Genomic DNA, 21,924 nt, shown 5'->3' on the forward strand with positions numbered 1-21,924 from the left:
CATAGGTTTTGTAAATCTTCTGAACTCTCCTTGAGATCATGAGTTTTGGGGGGCTTTTCTCCTGCTTGTGCTAACAGCCATGTATGTTGAAGCTCTCTCCTGCTTTCTCTGGCCTGAGACCATGAGAAGCTAGGGAAACTCATGATCAATCCTTTATGGGTGTGTGTGTGTGTGTGTGTGTGTGTGTGTGTGTGTGTGTGTGTGTCTACACACACCTACAAATATACATACACACATACATATGTGTGTAATATGTGTATATGTGTAATGTATCTATGTTACATATGTATTGTGTAGTGTGTGTGTGTGTATATATATATTAGTAAAATATGCTCATTGCCAAAACTGATGCAATAGCAATTAACTTTAAAAACACACTCAACTGCTTCTCATCTTGCACACAGGAGGCATTTAATAAATATTTGTTGAAATGAATTATTGAAAGGTAGGAGTAATGCTAAGTGAAGTTGACCTCAACCTTCTATACATGTTCCCATGATTCCATTGAATGCCTTCTTTCATTCATGTTTTACCATAAGCCAACATGCCACATGATTGATGGAGTACAGATCATCTGGGTACAGTGGTGATGGCCAGCTTCTTCTCAGTGATAATGATGCATCTTCAAGTCCTCTCCTCAGGGCAACCTCCCTTCCTACTTTCTATCAGTCCTGTTTCCTGACAGGAGTGAGAAGGTATTCTAAAGATTCCAGAGTTTAGTTTAATTTTATTTATTTTTTTTTTTTTGTGGGACAATGAGGATTACTTGCCCAGGGTCACACAGCTATTAAGTGTCAAGTGTCTAAGGCTGGATTTGAACTCAGGTCCTCCTGAATCCAGGGCTGGTGCTTTATCCACTGTGCAATCTAGCTGCTCCACCAGAGTTTAATTTAACAGCAGTTGAAATATTCTCTTCCTATGTCTACTTTTACTTCATTTTTAGAAAACAAAGTCATTCTAGCTTAAATGCAACACCCTACATCAAAATTTGATTGCTGGGCCATGTCCTCTCCCAGAGATGCACCAGAATTGCCAAGGTTACAATAATTCTTCATTGTTTTGAGGTCAGTGCTGATGGAAGAAAACTCATACAGGGATTGAGCCAAGATATTATGATTTAGGACTGTTATCTCCATCTCTCACAGCTGTGTTTTCTGTCTTGTTAATTGTGAGGGAAAATATTAAAACTATCTTTGCATGAAAGAAAACAGTATGTTCTAAGTGCTTCTCCCAACCTGGTAACTGTTCGCATGCATTCTCTTAGATAAAAAAGCTAAAGAAAGCATTCAAAGTAAAGGCTAGGGGCAGCTAGGTGGTGCAGTGGATAGAGCACCAGCCCTGGAGTCAGGAGTACCTGAGTTCAAATCTGGCCTTAGACACTTAACACTTACTAGCTGTGTGACCCTGGGCAAGTCACTTAACCCCAATTGCCTCACTTAAAAAAAACCCAAAAAACAAAAAAACAAAGTAAAGGCTAGTTGAGAAATTGTACCTCCTCATGTCCACATCCTCTCCCAATAGGGAACTATGGCTGTAGAATAAGACAAATAACTGTATGATTATAATATAACATAACATAACATATGTAAGGAATTGTGATTTAGGGTTTCTATGACCCCATCTTTGCTTCATTCTGGTTAGACTGAAAAGATGTAATCTTGAAAAGCCAAAGAGAAGATGGGTGTGTACTTGAAGAGCTTATAGAACAAACAAAAGGAACTCTGATCAGATTTGTGTTGTACTAGGTGGGACTGTATAACACAAAGAACATTTATTGAGTCAAAGTATCCAACTAAAGTATTTAACCCCCACCTAGGAGTTCCCCCATGCTCACATGGGCCTGGCCAAATTATAATGGGGACGGCCCAGGAAGTTTGTTGAACTAATTGGAGACTCAGCAGGGCTAAGAACCTCCCTTCCAGTGGGAGAGGCAGGCAGGAAGGAAGGGAGAGAGAGAGAGGAGGAGAGAGGGAGAAATGGACCTTCGCACTGAACCAGGAGGGACTGAAGAGCTGATTCTCCTTGGAAATACAGATTCCAGGTGGTGGTGAGTTTGTGTTGTTGAAGCAAGGCTGGCTCTTCAGGCCAGCTGAGCTGGAAGCAAGTTTAGGGTTTGAGTCAGTTTTTGTAGCTGAGGAAGCAGAGCTTATTCAAGGTACCTGGGAGCCTTGTTACCCTAGAAATTTAGATTCTAATCATCTGGGAAGTGGGTCATATCTTTCCCTTCCCTTATTCCCTTTCTTATTGTCCCTGGCTCTATTAACTTCACTTGTGTTGTATATTTGTTCCCATTAATAAAACCTCATTTGTTTGTGGAAAAGAGGCTGTTAATTTCCTTTCTTATCAGTCTTAGTGAAATAACTTTTAAAAAAACGACAGTTTGAAAGAGAGGAAACTCTAGACCTAGAGTTCTCTCATTATTTCCTGAACCCCAATATTATGGCAAGCCAGCCAATTATCTCTCCCCATACTGAATTTGACCCATGCACATAACATAACATAACATAACATAACATAACATAACATAACATAATAATTGTCAACTATTATGGCTGATATTGGTTAGGTTTCCTGAACTGCTTTCTTGTTATCTTTCTTTTAAATCTCTGTCCTAAGAGATAGTTCATTGGTAGGAGAAGGGGAGATATATTCAGAAATCAATATGACATCAAAACAAAAGACATCAATAAAAACTAGATTAATTTAAAAAAACTTTTAAAAGTATAAATCAAAACTTTAATAGAGAACCCTCCCCCTTTTTTACTAGAATGATGTGATTTCTTTCTGGAACTTTGTACATTTGAAAATGTATCATGTCTTTTTTAATAACATACTTAGAAGATTTAAAATTCAGCCATCACAAGATCTATTTGCAATAGAGTTAGGGACCTATCATTTTATTGTTATAAAATCTTCCTGGTGAGGAAACTCCTTTGGCTAAAATCAGTAGGTGGGTAGATGTTGTCTCCGCAACTTAAGAGTCTTAGAGAACTGTCTAGAGCATTGAGAGTTAAAGTGACTTGCCCAGAGGAACACAACCAACATGTGTTAAAGGAGAGACTTGAATGTTCAGGTCTTCCTGGCTTCAAGGCCAGCTCTTTCATGATGATACTAGATTGTTTTGTAAGGCAGAAAGTCAGAGTAATTAAGGTTTGTATATAAAAAAGGTGTTAATGACATTTATGGTAATGCAACCTTGCCTCCGAACCCCAAACTTGAATTCTTATTTATGAGACTGAACTTTAGAATTAAAAACATTTCTTTGGAATGATGTGAGGAAATTTGCCCAAAGGATATTCACACATGAAATCTTCAGATTAGCTCCTTACTTCTATTAGCTTCAAATTTCAGACACTTTTAAAGATAGGAAAGCCAAGAGAAAACCAAAATTCCCCAAAGCTAGAAACTATAAGAAGGAAAGCTAAAGTTTAAAAAGTTTTTCAGATGTATGTTCTGCCACCAGAAACATATTGCACAGAGCTAAAGTAAACAATGACTGAAAATAAAAGTCCAGATGTGCACTGACCATTGTGACTCATTCTCTAGGTCAACGCATCACGACAAGAAACCAAACTGATGGAGGAATGTGACTTGCTCATTGAAATCATCCAACAGAGACGCCAAATTATTGGAACCAAAATAAAAGAAGGGAAGGTAAGATTTCTCTTGTTGAATATTTCCTCTGGATAAATACCCTCCCTCTCCCATCCTCTGAACCCCAACCCCTCCAAAAAAAAAAGTTTCATTAGAGAAGCTATTGACAAAAAACAGTAATCCTAAATGAATGTTACCCTAAATGAACTCTAGCCATTGCTTATTGTCCCAAATTCAATGTAGAATCTTCTGATCAAATTGGAAATTTTCACTCTCTTCTTTTTATCATTATTCCAAGGTATTTAGAAGTTATGTTTCTTTTTCTATTGGACAGTTTAAAAAGAAAAAGTAAATTACATCTCTGTGATATCTTAGCAAAGCATTTAATGTTCAAAACCAAAACAAAACCATTCCATTAAAATTTATAATTAAGTCAAAGCAATTAACCAAGAAATCTTTTAAAGTTTTGATCATAATATTTTAAAAAATCCTTTTCTATCATACACCATCAATCTGAAGTACCATAGAAAAGATTTTCATGAAACTGGCAAATAGTAGAGGCTTAATAAATGCTTCTTATCAAAATTAGAGGGATTTGATGAATCACATGCTAAGTTAGCAAAAGGAGTATCACCATTGATTAGATGACAAATGCTCTGAAGTGTCAAAGTGTTCTGGATTAAATAAATTTATTTAAGCCACCAATTTTTTTTTTTTTAGTATCTACTGTCTTTTGTTATACATTGTGAGAGATACAAGGAGATCACAGATCAGAAAGTAATTATTTCCAATTTTTCTCTTTTAACTAAAAGAACACTTTAGTTTTGTCCTTTGTTTCATATTATCTTATCTATATAACCTAAAAATATGTCTGCAGGTTAAATGTGGCAGGAAGAAGAAGAATGGCCTAAAAAGTTACTAGTAGATTAAATAATTCATGAAGCTGTCAAGATACTATCACCAACTGGAAATTACTCTATTGCCAATGGCTGACTGTACCATCTTTAGAAGTTACTTTTTCCATACACAAGTTGTCAGATCTAGGACATCACTTTAGTGCAAACAAAACAAGGGTGCCTCCGAAATGTCATCTCCATAATAACTTTGAGTTTCAGTATTGAATCATTGCCAAAATTGTTTTTTCTTCCATCATCCATGTACTAAATAGCAACTCGTCGGTGCCTTAAATTTTTCAAACTGTCTAAAACACTGTAACCCTTTACATGTGGCTAAAGATAATAAGTAACATATCAATTCCTATGCATAGGCAATGTAGGCAGATCTCTCTTGACTAACTGAATTGAAGGGAGCTCCAAACTAACCCCTCCATAGGTCCCCCATGATGTCACAGTCTCCTCTTTACTAGTCTGAATTTCCTACCATTCATTATATTTATTCTTTTGAGAAAAAAAGAAAAGTTTCCATTGTTTTGTCCAAATGGCCAAAAAATATAAATATCCATGTTGAATGTAGCAGGAAGAATGACCTAAAAAAACTCAAAACATTGTTTCTATAAGGTCATTGAATTTATTACCTGGAAAGAAAGGAAAGTCCTGGGCAATCTCCTCTATAGGCTTCTCCCATTCACAAGGATTAGTTTACTTTTTCTTATGTAATTGTTAACTTTTGAGAACCAAAGAGCACAGTTTAGACAAGACTCAAAATACATATGGGAATTTAAAGAAGGAAAGAATGGAGCATTGTAATGACAAGCTATGTATGGGTAGCATTGAGTACCAATTAAAGATACTTGGATGGAGTATGAATTTTGTTGAATTTTGTTGAATGGAGTATGAGATTGTTGGCAGTTATGGTCTTAAGAATTTCTTAAAACCTCTGTGCCTCAGTTACCTGATTCGTTTTGTTTTGTTTTGGGTTTTTTTTTTTTTTTGCAGGGCAATGGGGGTTAAGTGACTTGTCCAGGGTCACACAGCTAGTAAGTGTCAAGTGTCTGAGGCCGGATTTGAACTCAGGTACTCCTGAATCCAGGGCCGGTGCTTTATCCACTGTGCCACCTAGCCACCCCCTTATCTTTTTTGTTTTGTTTTTAGTTACCTGATTTGTAAACAAGAGAATTGGACTAGATGATCTTTTAGGTCCCTTTCAGCAGTGATGTTCCCCCATTCATCTCTGGGAAGCCTGGCAAAGGCTGAATGGCCCTTGACCACCTGGCACCATTGGGTACTAAAGGAGGAAATGATCTGATAACAATAGCCAGGAATGGGAGTTATCCCAATAGGGACAGCTCAATGCATAGTCATCAATATCCTAACAGATCAGGACAGTCAAAAGGATAACTAGTTAAAGGAGCTGAAGAAAGAACAAATTGCTGGTCTGAAATGGAATGGTTGGAAACCAAGGAAAATTTGTCTTGGCAAGAGTTCAGAATTACAGTATCAATAACTGTCAGTTTGTTAGGCTGTGCATAAACCTACAATGCTTCATCCTCTTGTGACGAGTTTGTATATGGGATATCGGTCCCAGTTGCTTTTTAAAGGGGCACAAGGAAGGCAAATGTGGAGGTATTGGGGCAGGAGACAGGATCGAGCACTTAGAAAGAGTGCACCAGGTGGGGTGAGCATGGAGATAAGCCAACCTGTGGAAGATGTATATGATATTCAGGGTCTTTATGTGAGTGGCCCTTGTGTCTGGAATGCACTCCCTCTTCACTTTCCTGGTTTGGAATCTCCACATTAGAATATAAGCTCCAGGAGGTCAGGACTTTCATGTGTCTTTGAGTCCTCAATGGCTAGCACAGTTTCTGGCATGTGGTTTGTTGATTGGAACTAAAGAAGTGGAATTAAATTTTATCTACAGCAGTTTTGCCTAGGCCCAGCTCTAATAGCTACTAGCTAGGCTGCTTTATAACAAACCACATCTTTGAGATCCCAATTCAAAAGATATCAGATAAGTAGGAGGTGATGTGCTTAAACCCTCTTTGCAAATACTGAGATTTAATTTAATATGCATTCCTAGAGTGGATGTCATTGGCTTAGAGAAATTGAGAGAGGACCAGTCATATACTCCTTGGAAACCAGTTTAATTCATTTGTGTCAGCATGCACAAAGCTAAATCAGAAGTTGATGGAGAAATCCAGATTCTGAGTAACCTACTTTTAATTTCCAGGCTGCTATAAAATTTGTGCTTAAATGAGTAAGATCTCAACTATAGAAATAGTCCCTTGCTTTAACTTGTTTTAGAATACACTGAGTCTTGAAAATTCAGTGCTGTTGAGATAGTCTGAGCAAAAATGTTTGGGCTTATCCAAAGCCTTAGGGAAACATCATTTCCGTATGCTACATCACCCACTGAAATATTTGCTTATATTGGGAGGATTTACTGACATTTGAAGATGGCTAGCATGAAGTGTTTCCTATAGCACACATATGAGAGTTGGGATGGACTTTAAAAATAGATATAGGGGCGGCTAGATGGTGCAGTGGACAAAGTACTGGCCCTGGATTCAGGAGTACCTGAGTTCAAATCCGGCCTCAGACACTTGACACTTACTAGCTGTGTGACACTGGGCAAGTCACTTAACCCCCATTGCCCCACAAAAAACCCCCCCAAAACAAACAAAAACACCAACCAAACAAAAAATAGATATCAAGTATTTTAAGCTAGTAAATAGAGATTGCAATGGAAATTGATGTAGGAGGCAAAAAGGGGTTAACAGAAAAACCAAAGATCCAAGCTCTAATTCAGATATTAGCTCCAAAAGGGAGTCAGACTCCAGTTGATGGATAACTTACAAATCAGGAGGCTAGGTTCTCTTACCCGTAGTAATCAGTACCCATAACAGGAACAGAGGGAGCTAGGCTGTGAAGGCCTAAGAATATAACAATGATAAAATTGACAGGCTATAAAAACTTAGACTAGAATTAAAGAAAAATGAAGATGCATGTGAACCAGAAAGAAACATGTGCAAAAAAGGCCAAATTTGTCCCCAGATTCACCTTATGTAGTATAAACCCCCAAAACACATCTCCACTGAAAAAGGTGCCCACCTTGGGGGTTGGTTTAGGACTCCAGGGACTCCAAATTACGATAAGCCCTCCCCTGTACCTCCCCAAGGTGGAGAATATTATAATGAGTAGGACAGGCCCTCCCTTGTACCTCCCAAAGGTAGAGATTATTATAATGAGACTGATAATCAATTTATACATACTATAAATATAACTGTCTTTCTTTTCCTTATTTGAGAGACACCTTTCCGCTATTCTAGTTCTCTCCCCATGGTCACCCACAGTATTGTAATAAAACTTGGGAAACTGAGTCACTAAGTCTTGTAATTCTTTTGGGATGACTCATGATCAATTTGACCCCAAATTCAGGCCACATCAGAAATGTGCTCAATTTCATATTAGAAATCAATTCTGGGGCAGCTAGGTGGTGCAGTAGATAGAGCACCGGCCCTGGAGTCAGGAGTACCTGAGTTCAAATCGGGCCTCAGACACTTAACACTTACTAGCTGTGTGACCCCGGGCAAGTCACTTAACCCCAGTTGCCTCACAAAAAAAAAAAAAAAGAAAGAAATCAACTGTAGTGAATAAAATGTTTCTATGATAGTCATAGAGAGATTTTAAGAGGTTGTGAAATTTTCAGTCTCCTGAAGGAAAAAAAAGTGAGTAATAATAGTTCATGGTATATAGACATATATACCATTTTACTAATGTGACCTAAGGTTATAAAATGAAATTGTTCTAATAGCAAAGAAGTCACATATGCTTATGTGTATATGTAAATATGCATGTGTGTACATACATACGTATGTATATTGTATGTATATATACATACATACACACACACATATAATATGTGTATGTGTGCTATGTAAATATACACTTTTTGGTTGTCTAATGAAAGAGAGCTATTTGCAAAATATCCATGATCTGACTAGGAAAAATCGTACCCTTGAGGGCAGCATTCTGACATACTGCTTCTGCATTTTAAGAATATGTCCCCCAATTGCTCTCTAAAGAGCAATCCTATAATATTTCAGGAACAGCGTCTAAATTTTGCTCACTTCAACTTGTCCAAGATTTGGGTCTCTCTTCTCCCTGAGGCATCATAACTCTCACTGATATGATGGAAGATATATAATCATGTGTTTTTAAGGAAGTCCAACATAGAATATGTGCATGCCTTAATCACAGCCTGCCCAATGTCATTAATGAAAGACATTGTTGTTTGTAAGAAGAAAGAGAGATTGACACAAAATTATCTCGATAATGGTGTATCCTGGCCTTTCAAGTTTTGCCCATTTTTCCTGGAAAAGTTATGGCGAATCAAATCTCTCATCAACTAATGTCTCTTAATAGATTTCTGAGCATCTTTCACTCTAGTGTAAGGAAACATTATCCATTCTGACTATCAGGAATTTCAAACAATTTATTCATTTCATTGGTTGAAGAAAATGGCAGCCTCTCTTATAAGGATGAAAAAAAGGGTTCAAAATAATCAACATTAGGATGCCTAAGATGGGCCTCTATCCTGAGCTCTAGGTGGTGATAGAAGCTAAACTCTAGTCACTTCAGCAAATATTTTTGAGCATCTATTTTATGTCCACCCTTGTACTCAGCACTCATCCTATCTGCAGACAGAAAAATCTATCAATACATTAGCAGAGTCCTCATTTTAAGGATTTTTTTTTTAATCTTTGAACCAAAATGTTGTCTTTTCTTATCCACTGAGCATTCATTTCCTTATTTGCTATAATACATAACCAGGGCTTGATGTTCCTCCAAGACTTAGTTATAGTTTTCCTTCTCAATTTTTTTCTTCTATTAGAAATAGAAGAGTGAGGACGAATTTGTAGAGGTTAGAGGAATTTTGGAAGAGGCCTGAGCCAGTATTTTTTGGAAGACAGATTAAGTAGCCTCCTCCATATTCTCTTACCCAGTCCTATTTTCCACTACAATATTATCTCTAGACCTGCCAAGACCTCTAGTATGTAGATCTGGGTCCTAAGCATATGTCAGTGCCAATTAGTTGTCTATTTTTAATGCAGGTTTTAGTCAGTTAAAAAAAAAAAAAGTCACCTCCCTGGATAGTTTAAACACCAAAGGTTAAAGTCAAGTGTGCTGCTGCCTTGGTTTTATCTTGGATTGAAGAAATTACTTTTGCCAAGAATAGTCTGGGGTCATTTCCAAGGAATAAAAGGTAGGAATATGGCACTAAGGTTGTGAAACAAATGTACATTTTCATCATTGCAGGGAAATGCTTATCAAAATAGTCCTCAGTTATCACGAAAGCACAAAGTGCCAGGAAATGACGTCCTGAGTGAGGGGAAATGGGCCAGCTGTGCTTGTTTTGGCTCTGTCTAATGTTCTCAGCTTGGAAAAAATTAATCAGTGGAAAGAAACCCTCCCATTTTGTTAATTAACACACGGACTTTACATATTTGAGAGGAAATAATAATACTTAATGCTTGTCTAGTAACTTTCACCTCAGTATCTCAAAGAGCTTTTTGAAATTTTTTTTTCCTTTTAACTTTTAAATCACACCTAACAAAGATGTGTTATCTTCATAGCTCAGCTGAAAAAACATAGGTTGTGACAACTTACAAGTGATTGCACAGAGGTCACCAAGTGACTTGATGGAAAGCTAAAGAAGCCTGGAACCCTTTCTTATTTGCGAATGGGCCACATCTTTTTTTAATATCAGGGAAACGATACAAAATTAAGAGTTTCCTTACCCAACAGATTAGCTGCGCTCTATCCGGGAAAATAAAAGGGGGTGTGTAGCCAGGTGGAGTGCGCAGTTGTGATTTTAATTCTCTCTCCCTCCTCTCTATTCAAGGTGGTGAGACTTCGAAAACTCGCCCAGCAGATTGCAAACTGCAAACAGTGCATTGAACGCTCTACATCACTCATCTCCCAGGCTGAACAGTCCCTGAAGGAGAATGATCATGCCCGATTCTTACAGACAGCTAAAAATATCACTGAAAGGTAAAAAAAAAAAAAAAAAAGATGGCCAGACATCTGGGAAACTCCCAGGCCACACATACAAGTGGCAGTTCTCTATCAGGGCAGTCAATGAGTTCTTGATGCCCTATCTTTGGCTTTTGTTTAGATTCAAGTGCTGGGTACTGGGGAGAAGAGAGGTTTGGAATGGCTTTGTTCAATGCTGTAGATGTTTTGCTTTGAAATGTCAAAGGCCTTTCAGTAATAGTCACGAGGTGCTCAGTTTCTGGGACTAGAGTCACCGAGGTTGAAATCTTTAATAAAACCATGTTAGAAAAATCTTGTGATGGAAGAAAACATCCTTGATTCTGAACTTCAGAGCCAATCTTATTCACATTAAAAAAAAAAAAAAAGATTCAAGGGGCAGCTAGGTGGTGCAGTGGATAAAGCACTGGCCCTGGATTCAGGAGGACCTGAGTTCAAATCTGGCCTCAGACACTTGACACTTACTAGCTGTGTGACCCTGGGCAAGTCCCTTAACACCAGTTGCCTCACCAAAAAAAAAAAAAAAGATTCAAACACCAAAAATAAGAGGAAGTAGGGAGGAGAATTTTATTTCCCATTTGGTGCCTCATTCTTATTCTCATTCATTCTCAATTCTCATTCTCTCTCTCTCTCTCTCTCACTCTCTCTCACTTTCTCACTTTCTCACTTTCTCACTCACACACACACACACACACACACACACACACCAGCTGTTGCCATCTCTGTTGAATATAATTTGTGTTATTATTGATTGAAGAGGTATAGATTAGAGCTGGCCCTAAATGAAACACAAAGGTCCATAACTTAACCTTTTTTTTTTTTTTAAATACCCTCCCTCCATAATGAGGCTGAAACTCTTGTGGTATGTCAATGACCTCACTATCAATGCTGGTATGAGCCTTTGATTTAGCCTTACAGGATCCCTGAGACACATTTTTTTTTTCCCAAAGACATCATCAAATCAGAGAATTGGGAGGCCTGACCGAGTTCACCTAATTCTAGAAAACTATTTGTCTAACTTGCCAACTTAGGATTTTTTAAAGGATCATAAGCACATTGAATTTTTCACTGCTATCTCAAGAGACAGAGCTATGAGAGATTCTTCATTGACCAAAAGAAAAAAAAAGTTCTTCTTTATATCTAACCACATTCCTCCTGCTCTTAATTAAGCACATTTGCTCTTAGTCCATTTCCAAAGAATATGGACAATAGCTGGTTCTCTTCCACTTCATGTTTTTGAGGCTTGCTCTTCTCCAGTTTAAATAAGTCCAATTCTTTTCCTCAGGGGTCCTATTTTCCCAAACATTTAATCATTTTCATTGCTCTCCTCTGGACTTTCTCCAATTTTACTATATCCATCTTAAAGTTCAAAACTGGAAACTACTCCAATAGGGATCCTACACAGTAAACTCAAATAGGACTAGTTTACACTTACGTCATGCATTTCAAACTGAGATCTCTGAGTACTTTTCCAGCTATAAATTGCAAAACACCCTTATTCAGTGAATATTATGGCCTTCGTTTTTTTTAGCAATCTCCCCACCACCACTACCACCCCCCAAAAGAAAAAGAAAGATGTACTATTCTATGTGCAACTTATTTTGTCTAAAAGAAGGGAAGACAGCTGTCCTACAAGAACAAGTCTCCGTGCAGTTGGGGTAGGAAGAAGGAATACAAATAGAAAAATGTACATCTGCAGGACAGTGAAAACATCCCCTGCATGTCTAGAGAAAGGCCTGTCTTCCATTTGACCATCGTTGTTGTTGTTTTAGTTGTTGTTTTACCAGATATGGACAGAAAACTTTCATTCTGTTACTAGGCAGGCATCCTTCACAGATGTGTGTGTACTGGAGACTCACACCCCCGAACCCCCTGTAATATCAAGCTTATAAAAAGCTGATGAGTCTGTGTCTCTTTTTCTAAAACCCTTTTTCTGTCTCTTTCTGTCCATCTTTCTGGCTCTTATTTTTCCAGGAGCTGTTTATCTGATTCTCTTTTGCAGCATTTCTTTTGGCTCCCGGGTTTCTTTCTAATCTACCTTTCTCTATGTCTCCATATGGCTCTTGGGCCCCCCTCCCTGCCTTATCTTTCTGTCTCTCTCCTCTCATTTAATCTCTGTCTTGAGTTTCTCCATATGGGCACTTTAAGAGCTTTTTCTTCATCACTTGGCACATACTTGGCAGCCCAAGGAAAAGGTTTCAGGCGTGCAGACATTACATACCTGTGAACACCCCAAAAAGTGTTTTTGGCATTGCAAACTGTTGCGCTCTCATTCTTGCGCTCTCTCTCTCCATATATGTACATATATGTATGTACACACGTATACCTATAGCTACGTGTGTGTACACATATATGTATTGCTATTCGACAAATTAAATTCATCAAATGTTGTTATAAAGTGCTTACTCCAGGGAAGGCCCCATGTTAGTGGATAGATGGTATAGAGTTGAAAAATGTCATAGTCAGTCTTGAGAAAGTCACCATCTCCCCTCAAAGAGATTTTACTCTAAAGGGAGAGGGATAACATATATTCAGACATGTATGATACAAAGGAGAGTGTGATAAAAGCAAAGGAGAGATCGTATACTGATGGGGGACAATTTGAGGAGGGAGATATCCCTTTCAGCTGGGGGGGATCATGAGTTATTTGATTCCTCAGTCTCACCTATCATAGCCAGTCAGTGGCCAAATCTTGCCATTTGTAGTTTCATAACATCTCCCTTATATGTCTCTTTCTCTCTGCTACCCTAGGTCAGATCCTCATTATATCTCACCTGAATTCTTGTAATAACTTCCTAGTTTTCTACAATCCAATATAGGGAGGAGATGGTGTGACTTTCTAGCTGTTTTAAATGAATTCAGATGGCTGAACCCAGAAAAGTTGAGTTCTAAGGCAATGAAAGAATTTGCATGTATGATCTAATTTTTAGCAATGGAGAATAGATTCTGAATCAAAGGAGATGGTCAGATGTCCTGCTTTTCAAAAAGGTGGAAGGAGGTAGGTTTCCAAAACTATAGATTAGTGATCTTTTGGGAACTACCCTAACAAAATCCCTAGCAAAACGAATGATTAAATAGATGGTCTGTGTTCTTATACTGTAATAAGTAGCGACTCCCTTAGTCCCCTTAAAAAAAAAAAAGTTGAAATGGCAATTGCCAGGAACCACCGTAGATTCCCTAAAAATAAAACACGTCAGATTAACCTTATTTTCTTTTTGGCAAATATTACAGAATTTGTTCTTCTCAATATCTTCTGTTTTATTAGACATTTAAAAAAAACAGAAAAAAGAAGTCTATTCAAATTTATGGTTTAACCTTTTGGCAGGTAGTAGAATTTTACAAATTCTGGGAGACAAAAAAACAACCACCAAAAAACCTGAACTATCTTGAACTGGTCAAATAAGTTACCACTGGTAAGTCTGTGACACAAATAGAATAAAAATGAAAAATTGACTCCTTTGATCACAGTTATCACAATAAAATAACTTTATTTCTATCTGTTCCAAAGGTATTCACGAGTTAATTACAAATAATTTCATAGCTATCTACTATTTGATATTTCCAGAAATTTATTAACCAAGGAATGCTATAGACATAATGCATTTGGATTTCAGGGAAGCATTTGAGAGAGTATCACACAATATTCTGGTGAGCAAGATGAAAAAAAACTGGGTTGGATAATAGCACAATCATATGAATTCATAAGTCTTCTATTTTCTCTATACTCAAAAACTGATAATTGATGGATTAATATTGAAGTAGATCTTCAGTGACATCTTTCAGGTCTCTATGCTTAGTCTTTTTATAGAATCTTAGATACAGAGCTGGAAGAAACTTTAGAGGTCAACTGAAGCAACATCTGAATTTTACAAATAAGGAAACTGAGGTCAAGAGGGAGGCAGGTTTTCTAGAAGGTAGGATTTGAATCCAGGTTCTCTGTTTGGAGCCAGTCTTCTTTCCACTTTGCCATATATGTGGTAAGGTTTTCCATTTTGCTATAAAAAAAAGTTTTTTATCAATAACTTGGAGGAGAACATCAATCTGCTTAGTAATTTATTTTAATTAAACTTTTAGACATCTAAAAAAAAATCACAGTGCACCCTGCATGGTGTAGGAAGAGATAACTACAAAATAGTTCATATGATCAAGGAACAGTTTACCAAATTTCAGTTGATCCCAAGCTAGGCCATTTCAAGGTTTTAGTGACTACAAAGACATGATGAAATAAAAGTGGAATTACCAAAACAGCTTATTCTGTTCTAAATAATAATACTGTGGTGTCCGGAACAAGGAAATCAGGCTGTCCTATCATCTGTGCTGGAGTATTTTAATCACTTATAAGCACATTTGAATAGAGACATTAACAAGCTAGAATGTGTCCAGAGGAGACTCAAAACCATATTGTATGATGACTGGTTGAAGAAATTGATTATATTTAGTTTGGAAAAGAAACAACCTAGGGAAACCAAATAGCTATTTTCAAATAATTGAGTGATTGTCATGTGGGGAAAAAATGTAAATTTAGCCTTTGTGGTTCTCAGACGGCAAAACCAGGTCAATTGGGTAAATGTTACAGATGGGCAGAATTTGATTCAGAATTCCCAACATGTAGAGCTTCCCCAGCATGGGGCGAGTATCCCACTGGGCAATAACTTCACCAGCACTGTAAGTACTGAAATACAGACTGCATAGCATTCAGCTGTTTCTTTAAAATCTTATATTTTCAGATCAGTGATATTCCTGAAAATAACCCCATTGGAAAAAATTTAATGAGGGGGGTTCAATTGTTCGCTTTCGATAAGTATATTATGGTGAATGATTCATAATCTTGTAAGATGCCTCACAATAATTTTCATTCCCCCCCCCTACTTAACCCAGTATTTGGGGTTATTATGATAGTTCACCACATTTTCACTTGAAATTGTGCATGGCTAGTATCAAATTTGCAGTTCTTTTGCATTTGGTATTTAGTAATCAAGTTTGGTTTGTGGATTTTTTGTTTTCATTTTCAGACTAACACTTCTGCATTCTTGTCTCTTTATATTTTTATTTTGCTGAGTTGGCCAAATTGGGAATTAGTTCAAAACATATTTATAATAAAAACATAAAATTAAAAATATAAACAGAAAGTTATTCGTTCACATCTTCTTTGCTAAAACAAATGGATGCCTGTCAATTATATGCCATACATTATTATTGGGCACATCAATAGGTGATTGATTCTAAACTAACAATATGTCAGCTTTTGTTAAATGATCATCAGCCATTCTCAAGTGCTTAAAACACATAGTGCAGCTGACACTAAGAACAAAGTAAATGGGTTTGGTTTGGGGAGGTTTTGTATCTGTTCACTGTTAAACTATTTTTTTCTTTCTGGTACCCCTGGGTTCTGTAAAAGAGAAGTGTCAGAGGGACAGCTAGGTGGCACAGTGGATAGAACACTGGCCCTGGATTCAGGAGTACCTGAGTTCAAATCTGACCTTAACACTTACTAGCTGTGTGACCCTGGGCAAGTCACTTAACCCCAATTGCCTCAAAAAAAAAAAAAAAAGAGAAGTGTCAGACTCAAAGCTGCCAAAACTCCTAGCCAGATTAAAATGCAATTGGGAAATGCTTAATAAATTTTTTTTAAAAATACAATTCAACATAGATAATGGTAATTTGTGGTTTTCTAATTAAACATTGTAGCCTTAGGGATCTCTTTCTATTTGCATTTGACATCACTGCTGTAGAACACAATGTGAGGAATTCTGGGATTGAATTAGACCAATAATTCTTAATGTTTTTGCATTGTGGACCCTCTCTCAGAATATTCTCAAGTGCTTAAAATAAATACATAAGATTACAAAGGAAATCAATTATATCGAAATAAAGTTACCAAAATATTTTTTAGAAAAACAAGTTGACAGATCCCACATTAAGAACTCCTGTAAATAACTAGATAATCTCTCAGGCCCTTCCCAACTCTAAAATTCTATTATTTTAGATAGAAGTGGGAAGATTTAACTGCCTGGAAAGCCTTAAAAATCTACCATTGTTGTTCTAAGGATCAGTTTGCTGCACAATCTTAAATATGGAGAGGAAAAATGTGTCTTTAGATGTTCCAAGATATTAGGAAATATTTGACATAAAGGAAAAATAACAAGGAATAAAATTTTGAAAGCTAGGTAGTAGTAAAAGGTTTGATGGATTTTGACAAGTTATATGAAAGGAAAAGGAATAGGCAATGAGGATGCAGGAAATAAAAATATCCCCTGAAAGGTTGACTTTGGCAGCATTTCCTAAGCTTGTCACTCCAAGAGAGGATTTGAAATCCTAGCCAGAGATAGGCATCTTTCCTACATTTAAACAATGAGTAGGTGTTAAAAGCAGGGGTAAAACTCAGATATCTTTTGGATGAGTTTCCTATCCTAAACCTTAGGAACTTTTCCCTTTTTATGATCCATCCTCCTTAAGAGCTACAAATCTCTTATCAGAAAGCAAGTATTTTTCTGATTGGAAGATTCATAGAACTGAGTTCACTCATTTTTATGACTGTCCCATGGCTGCTACAGAGACAGAGCCAAAGAGACACAGAGAAAATGAGTTAAGAGTAACATGGACAAACAGGTCTTGAGTAAGCTGATCTGCTTTCAGAAGTGGTTGGGAGGGGCAGTCAAGTATTCTGGCTTGCTGTGTGCCACATCCGTGTGTGCCTTGCTGGCCAAAAATGGTGGGTTGGAGGTTATACTGTGAATCTCATATTATTCTGGCAAAATGTTCCCTTTATATATGATGAATGCAAAAGAAGTAGTATTTTTCCTTTTTAAATCTCCTTAAATAGATCAAAGGGTCCAGTAAGATTTCTGTCCTGATCTATGCTACACATCTTCATAAAGTCTGATTTTTCCACTTTATTTATTTATTTTTTTTCCGGTTAGAGGTCAGGCAGCAGGCATTTGTTGAATTTCAATGTCTTGATATGGAGATAATAAAATGCAACCTCCTGTTGTGAATAAAAGCATAGAATGTCAGCTCATCTAGTACAAGAGTAGCAGGAGGGTTTAGTTGAAAGAGCTGGTCCCCAGATTCAAATCCTTGCTCTACTATTTACTAGGGGCAGCTAGGTGGCGCCATAGTGTACAGAGTGCCAAGCCTGAAATTAGGAAGACTCATCTTCCTGAGTTCAAATCCAGCCTCAGGCACTTACTGGGTGTGTAACTCCGGGCAAGTCACTCCACCTTGTTTGCCTCAGTTTCCTCATCTGTAAAATGAACTGGAGCAGGAAATGGCAAATCTCTCCAGTATCTTTGCCAAGAAAACCCCAAATGGGGTCACGAAAAGTCAAGACACAACTGACCAAAAAAATAATTTAGTGGCTTGTGATATTAAAGAGACCACTTCACTTTCCTAACTCTATTTGCCTCAGTTCCTTCCTGCCCTACTTCTCTAACTACCTGGGTGACTTTTGGCAAGTCACTTAACTCATTTGCCTAACTCAATTTCCTCATCTGTAAAACCACTGGTTTGAACTAAGCGATCTGAAATCTCTTCCAGAGCTGAAATTCCCAATGCAGGCCTAATAAATTATCATTTAATTATTAAAACCCACATCTTGAATTGTAAAAGACAAGTACAACAGAGTTTGAGAAGTACAGAACATCCAATGTGTCGTGGTCCTTTCCTCAAGGAAACCGCTAATATGTTTGGTGCAGCCAGCGTTGTGTATTAATAAAACATTCCAGTGTATTTATTCAGATTAGACTGTCTCCTCCAAAGCAGGGACTTGTCTCATTTTTCTCTCTGCATCCCCAGTGCTTGGCACTATACTTGGTAAAACAATACTAGCAATGACTGATCCCAGCACATCTCTGCAGTATACCCAAATAGGCCGATTTATAAAAATAGTTTGTATTGCAGTCTGTTCACAAGGAATTGAATCAGTGGAGTCTCAATGCATAGGAAAAAATGTGCATCTATCAGGAGAATTTATGAGAAAGCTCATGTATATATCCCATGGTTTATGCAGTGAGCAAATGAAAAAGAATCCCATGCTGAAAGAAGTGAAATGAATAATAATTATTTTTAAAAAATATTCAGAAAATATTCACTTTTTACAGCCAGGCAAGTGATTGGTTAAATTAGAGCAATATCTGGGAGCTTTTAAAAATCCTTATTCTGTCCTTTATGCATTTCACATTTTGATAAATTTCTTTTGAAGTAGGGAACTTCTGGAGACTGAATCCAACAGTTTTTCAGACAGATGTGTGAAAGAATGCCTGGAGCAATAAGCTTCTTACTAGGGCTGCATTTGACAGTGCCAAGCTGTTAAATACAGAGCGGCATAAAATATGAATATTCTTTAGCTTCCAAAGGAAACTTTGCTATTTAGCAGTAAAAGGGAGATGGGGAGGGGGGAAATGGGGAAGAAAATTCAATTCCTTTCTCTCGAAGAGGAAAAAGGGGGAGGGGAGAAATTGAATGCTTGAACTTTTATTTCAAGTTAAAGGATAAAAGCATTATATAACATTCTGAGGGAGTAAATATATTAATACAGATTTCTAAAATATTAAGATACATTTTCCATATCATGTGTATTTTTGTGTGTCTGTCCGACAGAGAGAGTGTGTGTGTTCTAAGGGATGAATGTGAAAGCTATCTGTAAGTTTCTTAAAACTTTTCCTTTTATCCTAGGGTCTCCATGGCAACGGCATCCTCCCAAGTTCTAATTCCTGAAATTAACCTCAATGATACTTTTGATACCTTCGCATTAGATTTTTCCAGAGAGAAGAAATTACTAGAATGTCTGGATTACCTTACAGGTATTAGATTTTTTTTTAAAATCTCACTCTGCATAGGGCTGCATCTCTACTCTTTGGTTTCTTTTTCTCCCCAAATAATCTAGTAGACCTTCAGATTAGAAAGAAAATTCAAACTTCCTCTAGCCATGATATGCATGAATATTTCCCCCCAAGGAAGCAGGTTGGGGAAAAAGAATACACTTCAATATTAAGTAGAGGGAGTTCTCATCTCATATACTCACTGCCCCTATCCCCAACCAAAAACAATAAGGAAATTTTAAAAATCTTGATATGCTAGTCAGATCACTTTTATGAAGTATTAAGGTCAGCTACATTTAGTCATATGGAAAGTACAATTCTGATGGATCAGAGATATCACCTTGCTTCAAAGCTTCGTGTGAGGAGTTTTGGTAAATTTAGTAGAAATCACATTTGGATTAATTGAGATTTGTATGAGGCAGGTAGGTGACTCAGTAGTTAGAGAGCATTGGACCTAGAGTCAAGAAGACCTGAGCTCAATATGGCCTCAGATATTTACTAGCTAGTCATGTAACCTTGGACAAAATACTTTAACCTCTATCTACTCCAGTTTCTTCAACTGTAAAATGGGAATATTAATACACCTGCCTTCAGGGATTGGTTGTTGTGGAGATTAAACAAGATTTTTGTAAAGTGCTTAGCTCAGTGCCTAGTAGATAGTAGGCCCTCAACAAATGTTTGTTTACTTGCTTTTATACCAAGCGTTATTTTTGATCACACAAAATGCTTCTTCTCCATTTCTAAACACCTAAACACCGTAACTTAGGGACATTTACCAGTAGGATTTTCAATCTGTTGTTTTGCTAACAAATTCCTTTTAGAAAAGATCCACTTTTTTGCTATGAACAAGTTCACAGGGGTATAGAAAAGCATTTGCTTCACTTCACCGAATTAGAGTTGGAAAACATTTCAGATGAACACCATTATTTAACAAATGACTTGTCTAAGGCCATACAGAGAGAGGCAGTGAAAGGCAGAACTTCAACCCAGGTTCCTTGACTTCAAAGCCATTACTGTTTCCACTGTACCATGCTGCTGTGTTTCAAGTCAACAAACATTTATTAGATACCTACAGTGTACAAGAAATGGCTAGGCCTTAGCTATATAAAGATGAAAAAGATCACCCCTATTCTTAAGGAGCTTACAATCAAGTGGGAGGACATGACATGGGTTATTAAACTTTTATGGAAAGTAGAATGTGATAGATGCCTAAGTCAGACAGCTACAAAAAGTTCAAGACAGAAGAGATCATTTTCAGCTTTCAGAGAGAAGATAGCAACTGTTGTAGGCCTTGAAGGAAAGGAAGGATGGCAACAGGCAGAGAATGAAGTAAGTGTAGAAACTTTAAGTCCTTGTGGAAACCACTCCCTCCCCCCTACACACACATATCTACAAAAGGTGGGAAAGGGAGATCCAAGGGGCTGGGGATTCTTTTTCATGGATTTGAGTCCAAGAAGAAAAATGGTAAAATAGAATCATAAGTCATAAATATTGACCAGGACCTCAATCTAGTGGACCTCTGCTCAAATCATGACTCCTATCTACAGTATGTTCAAGAAATGGTCATCTAGCCTCCATTTGAAAATCTCCAGTAAACAGTCAATTCAACTAACCCCTAAAAGAAGTTCGTCCCCTTTTTGATCAGTTCTAATTTTTAGGAAGTTTTGTCCTTTACAGTTGAGCCAAAAATCTGCTTCCAGAGTCATGCAGAATGAGGTTAATTATCTCATACGTCTTTCAGCCAGTCCAGTATCTGAAGAACACCATCACATCCCCTTAAGTCATTTCTTCTCCAGGCTAAATGTCCCTCCTTTATTTTTGTTTTAAACTGAAGTATAAGGCTTTATATTCATCTCATTGCTTACTTCAGTTAAAGTGAGATTGGAAAAAACAAGTTGGAGCTAGATTGTAGGGAGCTTTTACCATCAGCCTCAAGAATGTCTATTTTATCTCATATGCAAGAGGGAGACATTGAATCTTTTTGAGAAGAGGGGATATGGTCTGGACTGTTTATTTGGAAAATCAGTTGTGAAAAGGATGGAAAACTTGGGGAAAGGATGAATTATTTTAAAATAATCCAGGTTTGAGTTAATCAAGCCTTGAAATAGAATGGTGGTAGAGTGAAGTGGCAAGGAGAAAACAGATACAAAAGATATTGTGCCTGTTCAATTGACAAGGCTTGGCAAGCAAATGGATGTGGGAAATGGGGAATAAGGAAGAGTCAAAAGTGACTCCAAGGAGAAAACAAGTCACACCATACTAATATCATCTCCTTTTTCAATAGCATTGCCAAACAGGTAGAGAGGGGAAATGTTGTGTATATAGTTTCCCTTGATTTTAGCAGAGCTTTTATAAAGGGTCTTATATTATTCTTACAGAGAAGATGAAGAGACACGGATAAGGTGATAATGCAGTTAGTTTCAGAACTAGTTGGATGCTTATTTAATGATTCCTGTCAACAAGGCAGAAAAATCTCCACTGCTAGGACCCTGAGGTTCTTAGCTTGGCCCTATGCTGTATAATATTTTCAGTAACTTAGATTAAGGCAGAAGTGATATGTT

General features: G+C 37.3%; 1 protein-coding gene across 3 annotated transcripts in view; it reads left to right on the plus strand.

The window, feature by feature from the left end:
- The window catches only part of MID1 (midline 1), a 440,931-nt gene that overhangs the window by 382,107 nt on the left and 36,900 nt on the right, over nucleotides 1–21,924 (plus strand). For all 3 annotated transcript variants that reach the window (XM_043998250.1, XM_043998249.1, XM_043998248.1), the window contains exons 4-6: nucleotides 3,547–3,654; nucleotides 10,396–10,544; nucleotides 19,218–19,345. In XM_043998250.1, coding sequence (XP_043854185.1) covers nucleotides 3,547–3,654; nucleotides 10,396–10,544; nucleotides 19,218–19,345 — 385 coding nt within the window. The remainder of the gene's footprint in view (nucleotides 1–3,546; nucleotides 3,655–10,395; nucleotides 10,545–19,217; nucleotides 19,346–21,924) is intronic.

The sequence above is a fragment of the Dromiciops gliroides genome, chromosome 3 (genome assembly GCF_019393635.1).
Source record: "Dromiciops gliroides isolate mDroGli1 chromosome 3, mDroGli1.pri, whole genome shotgun sequence".
NCBI lineage: Eukaryota > Metazoa > Chordata > Mammalia > Microbiotheria > Microbiotheriidae > Dromiciops > Dromiciops gliroides.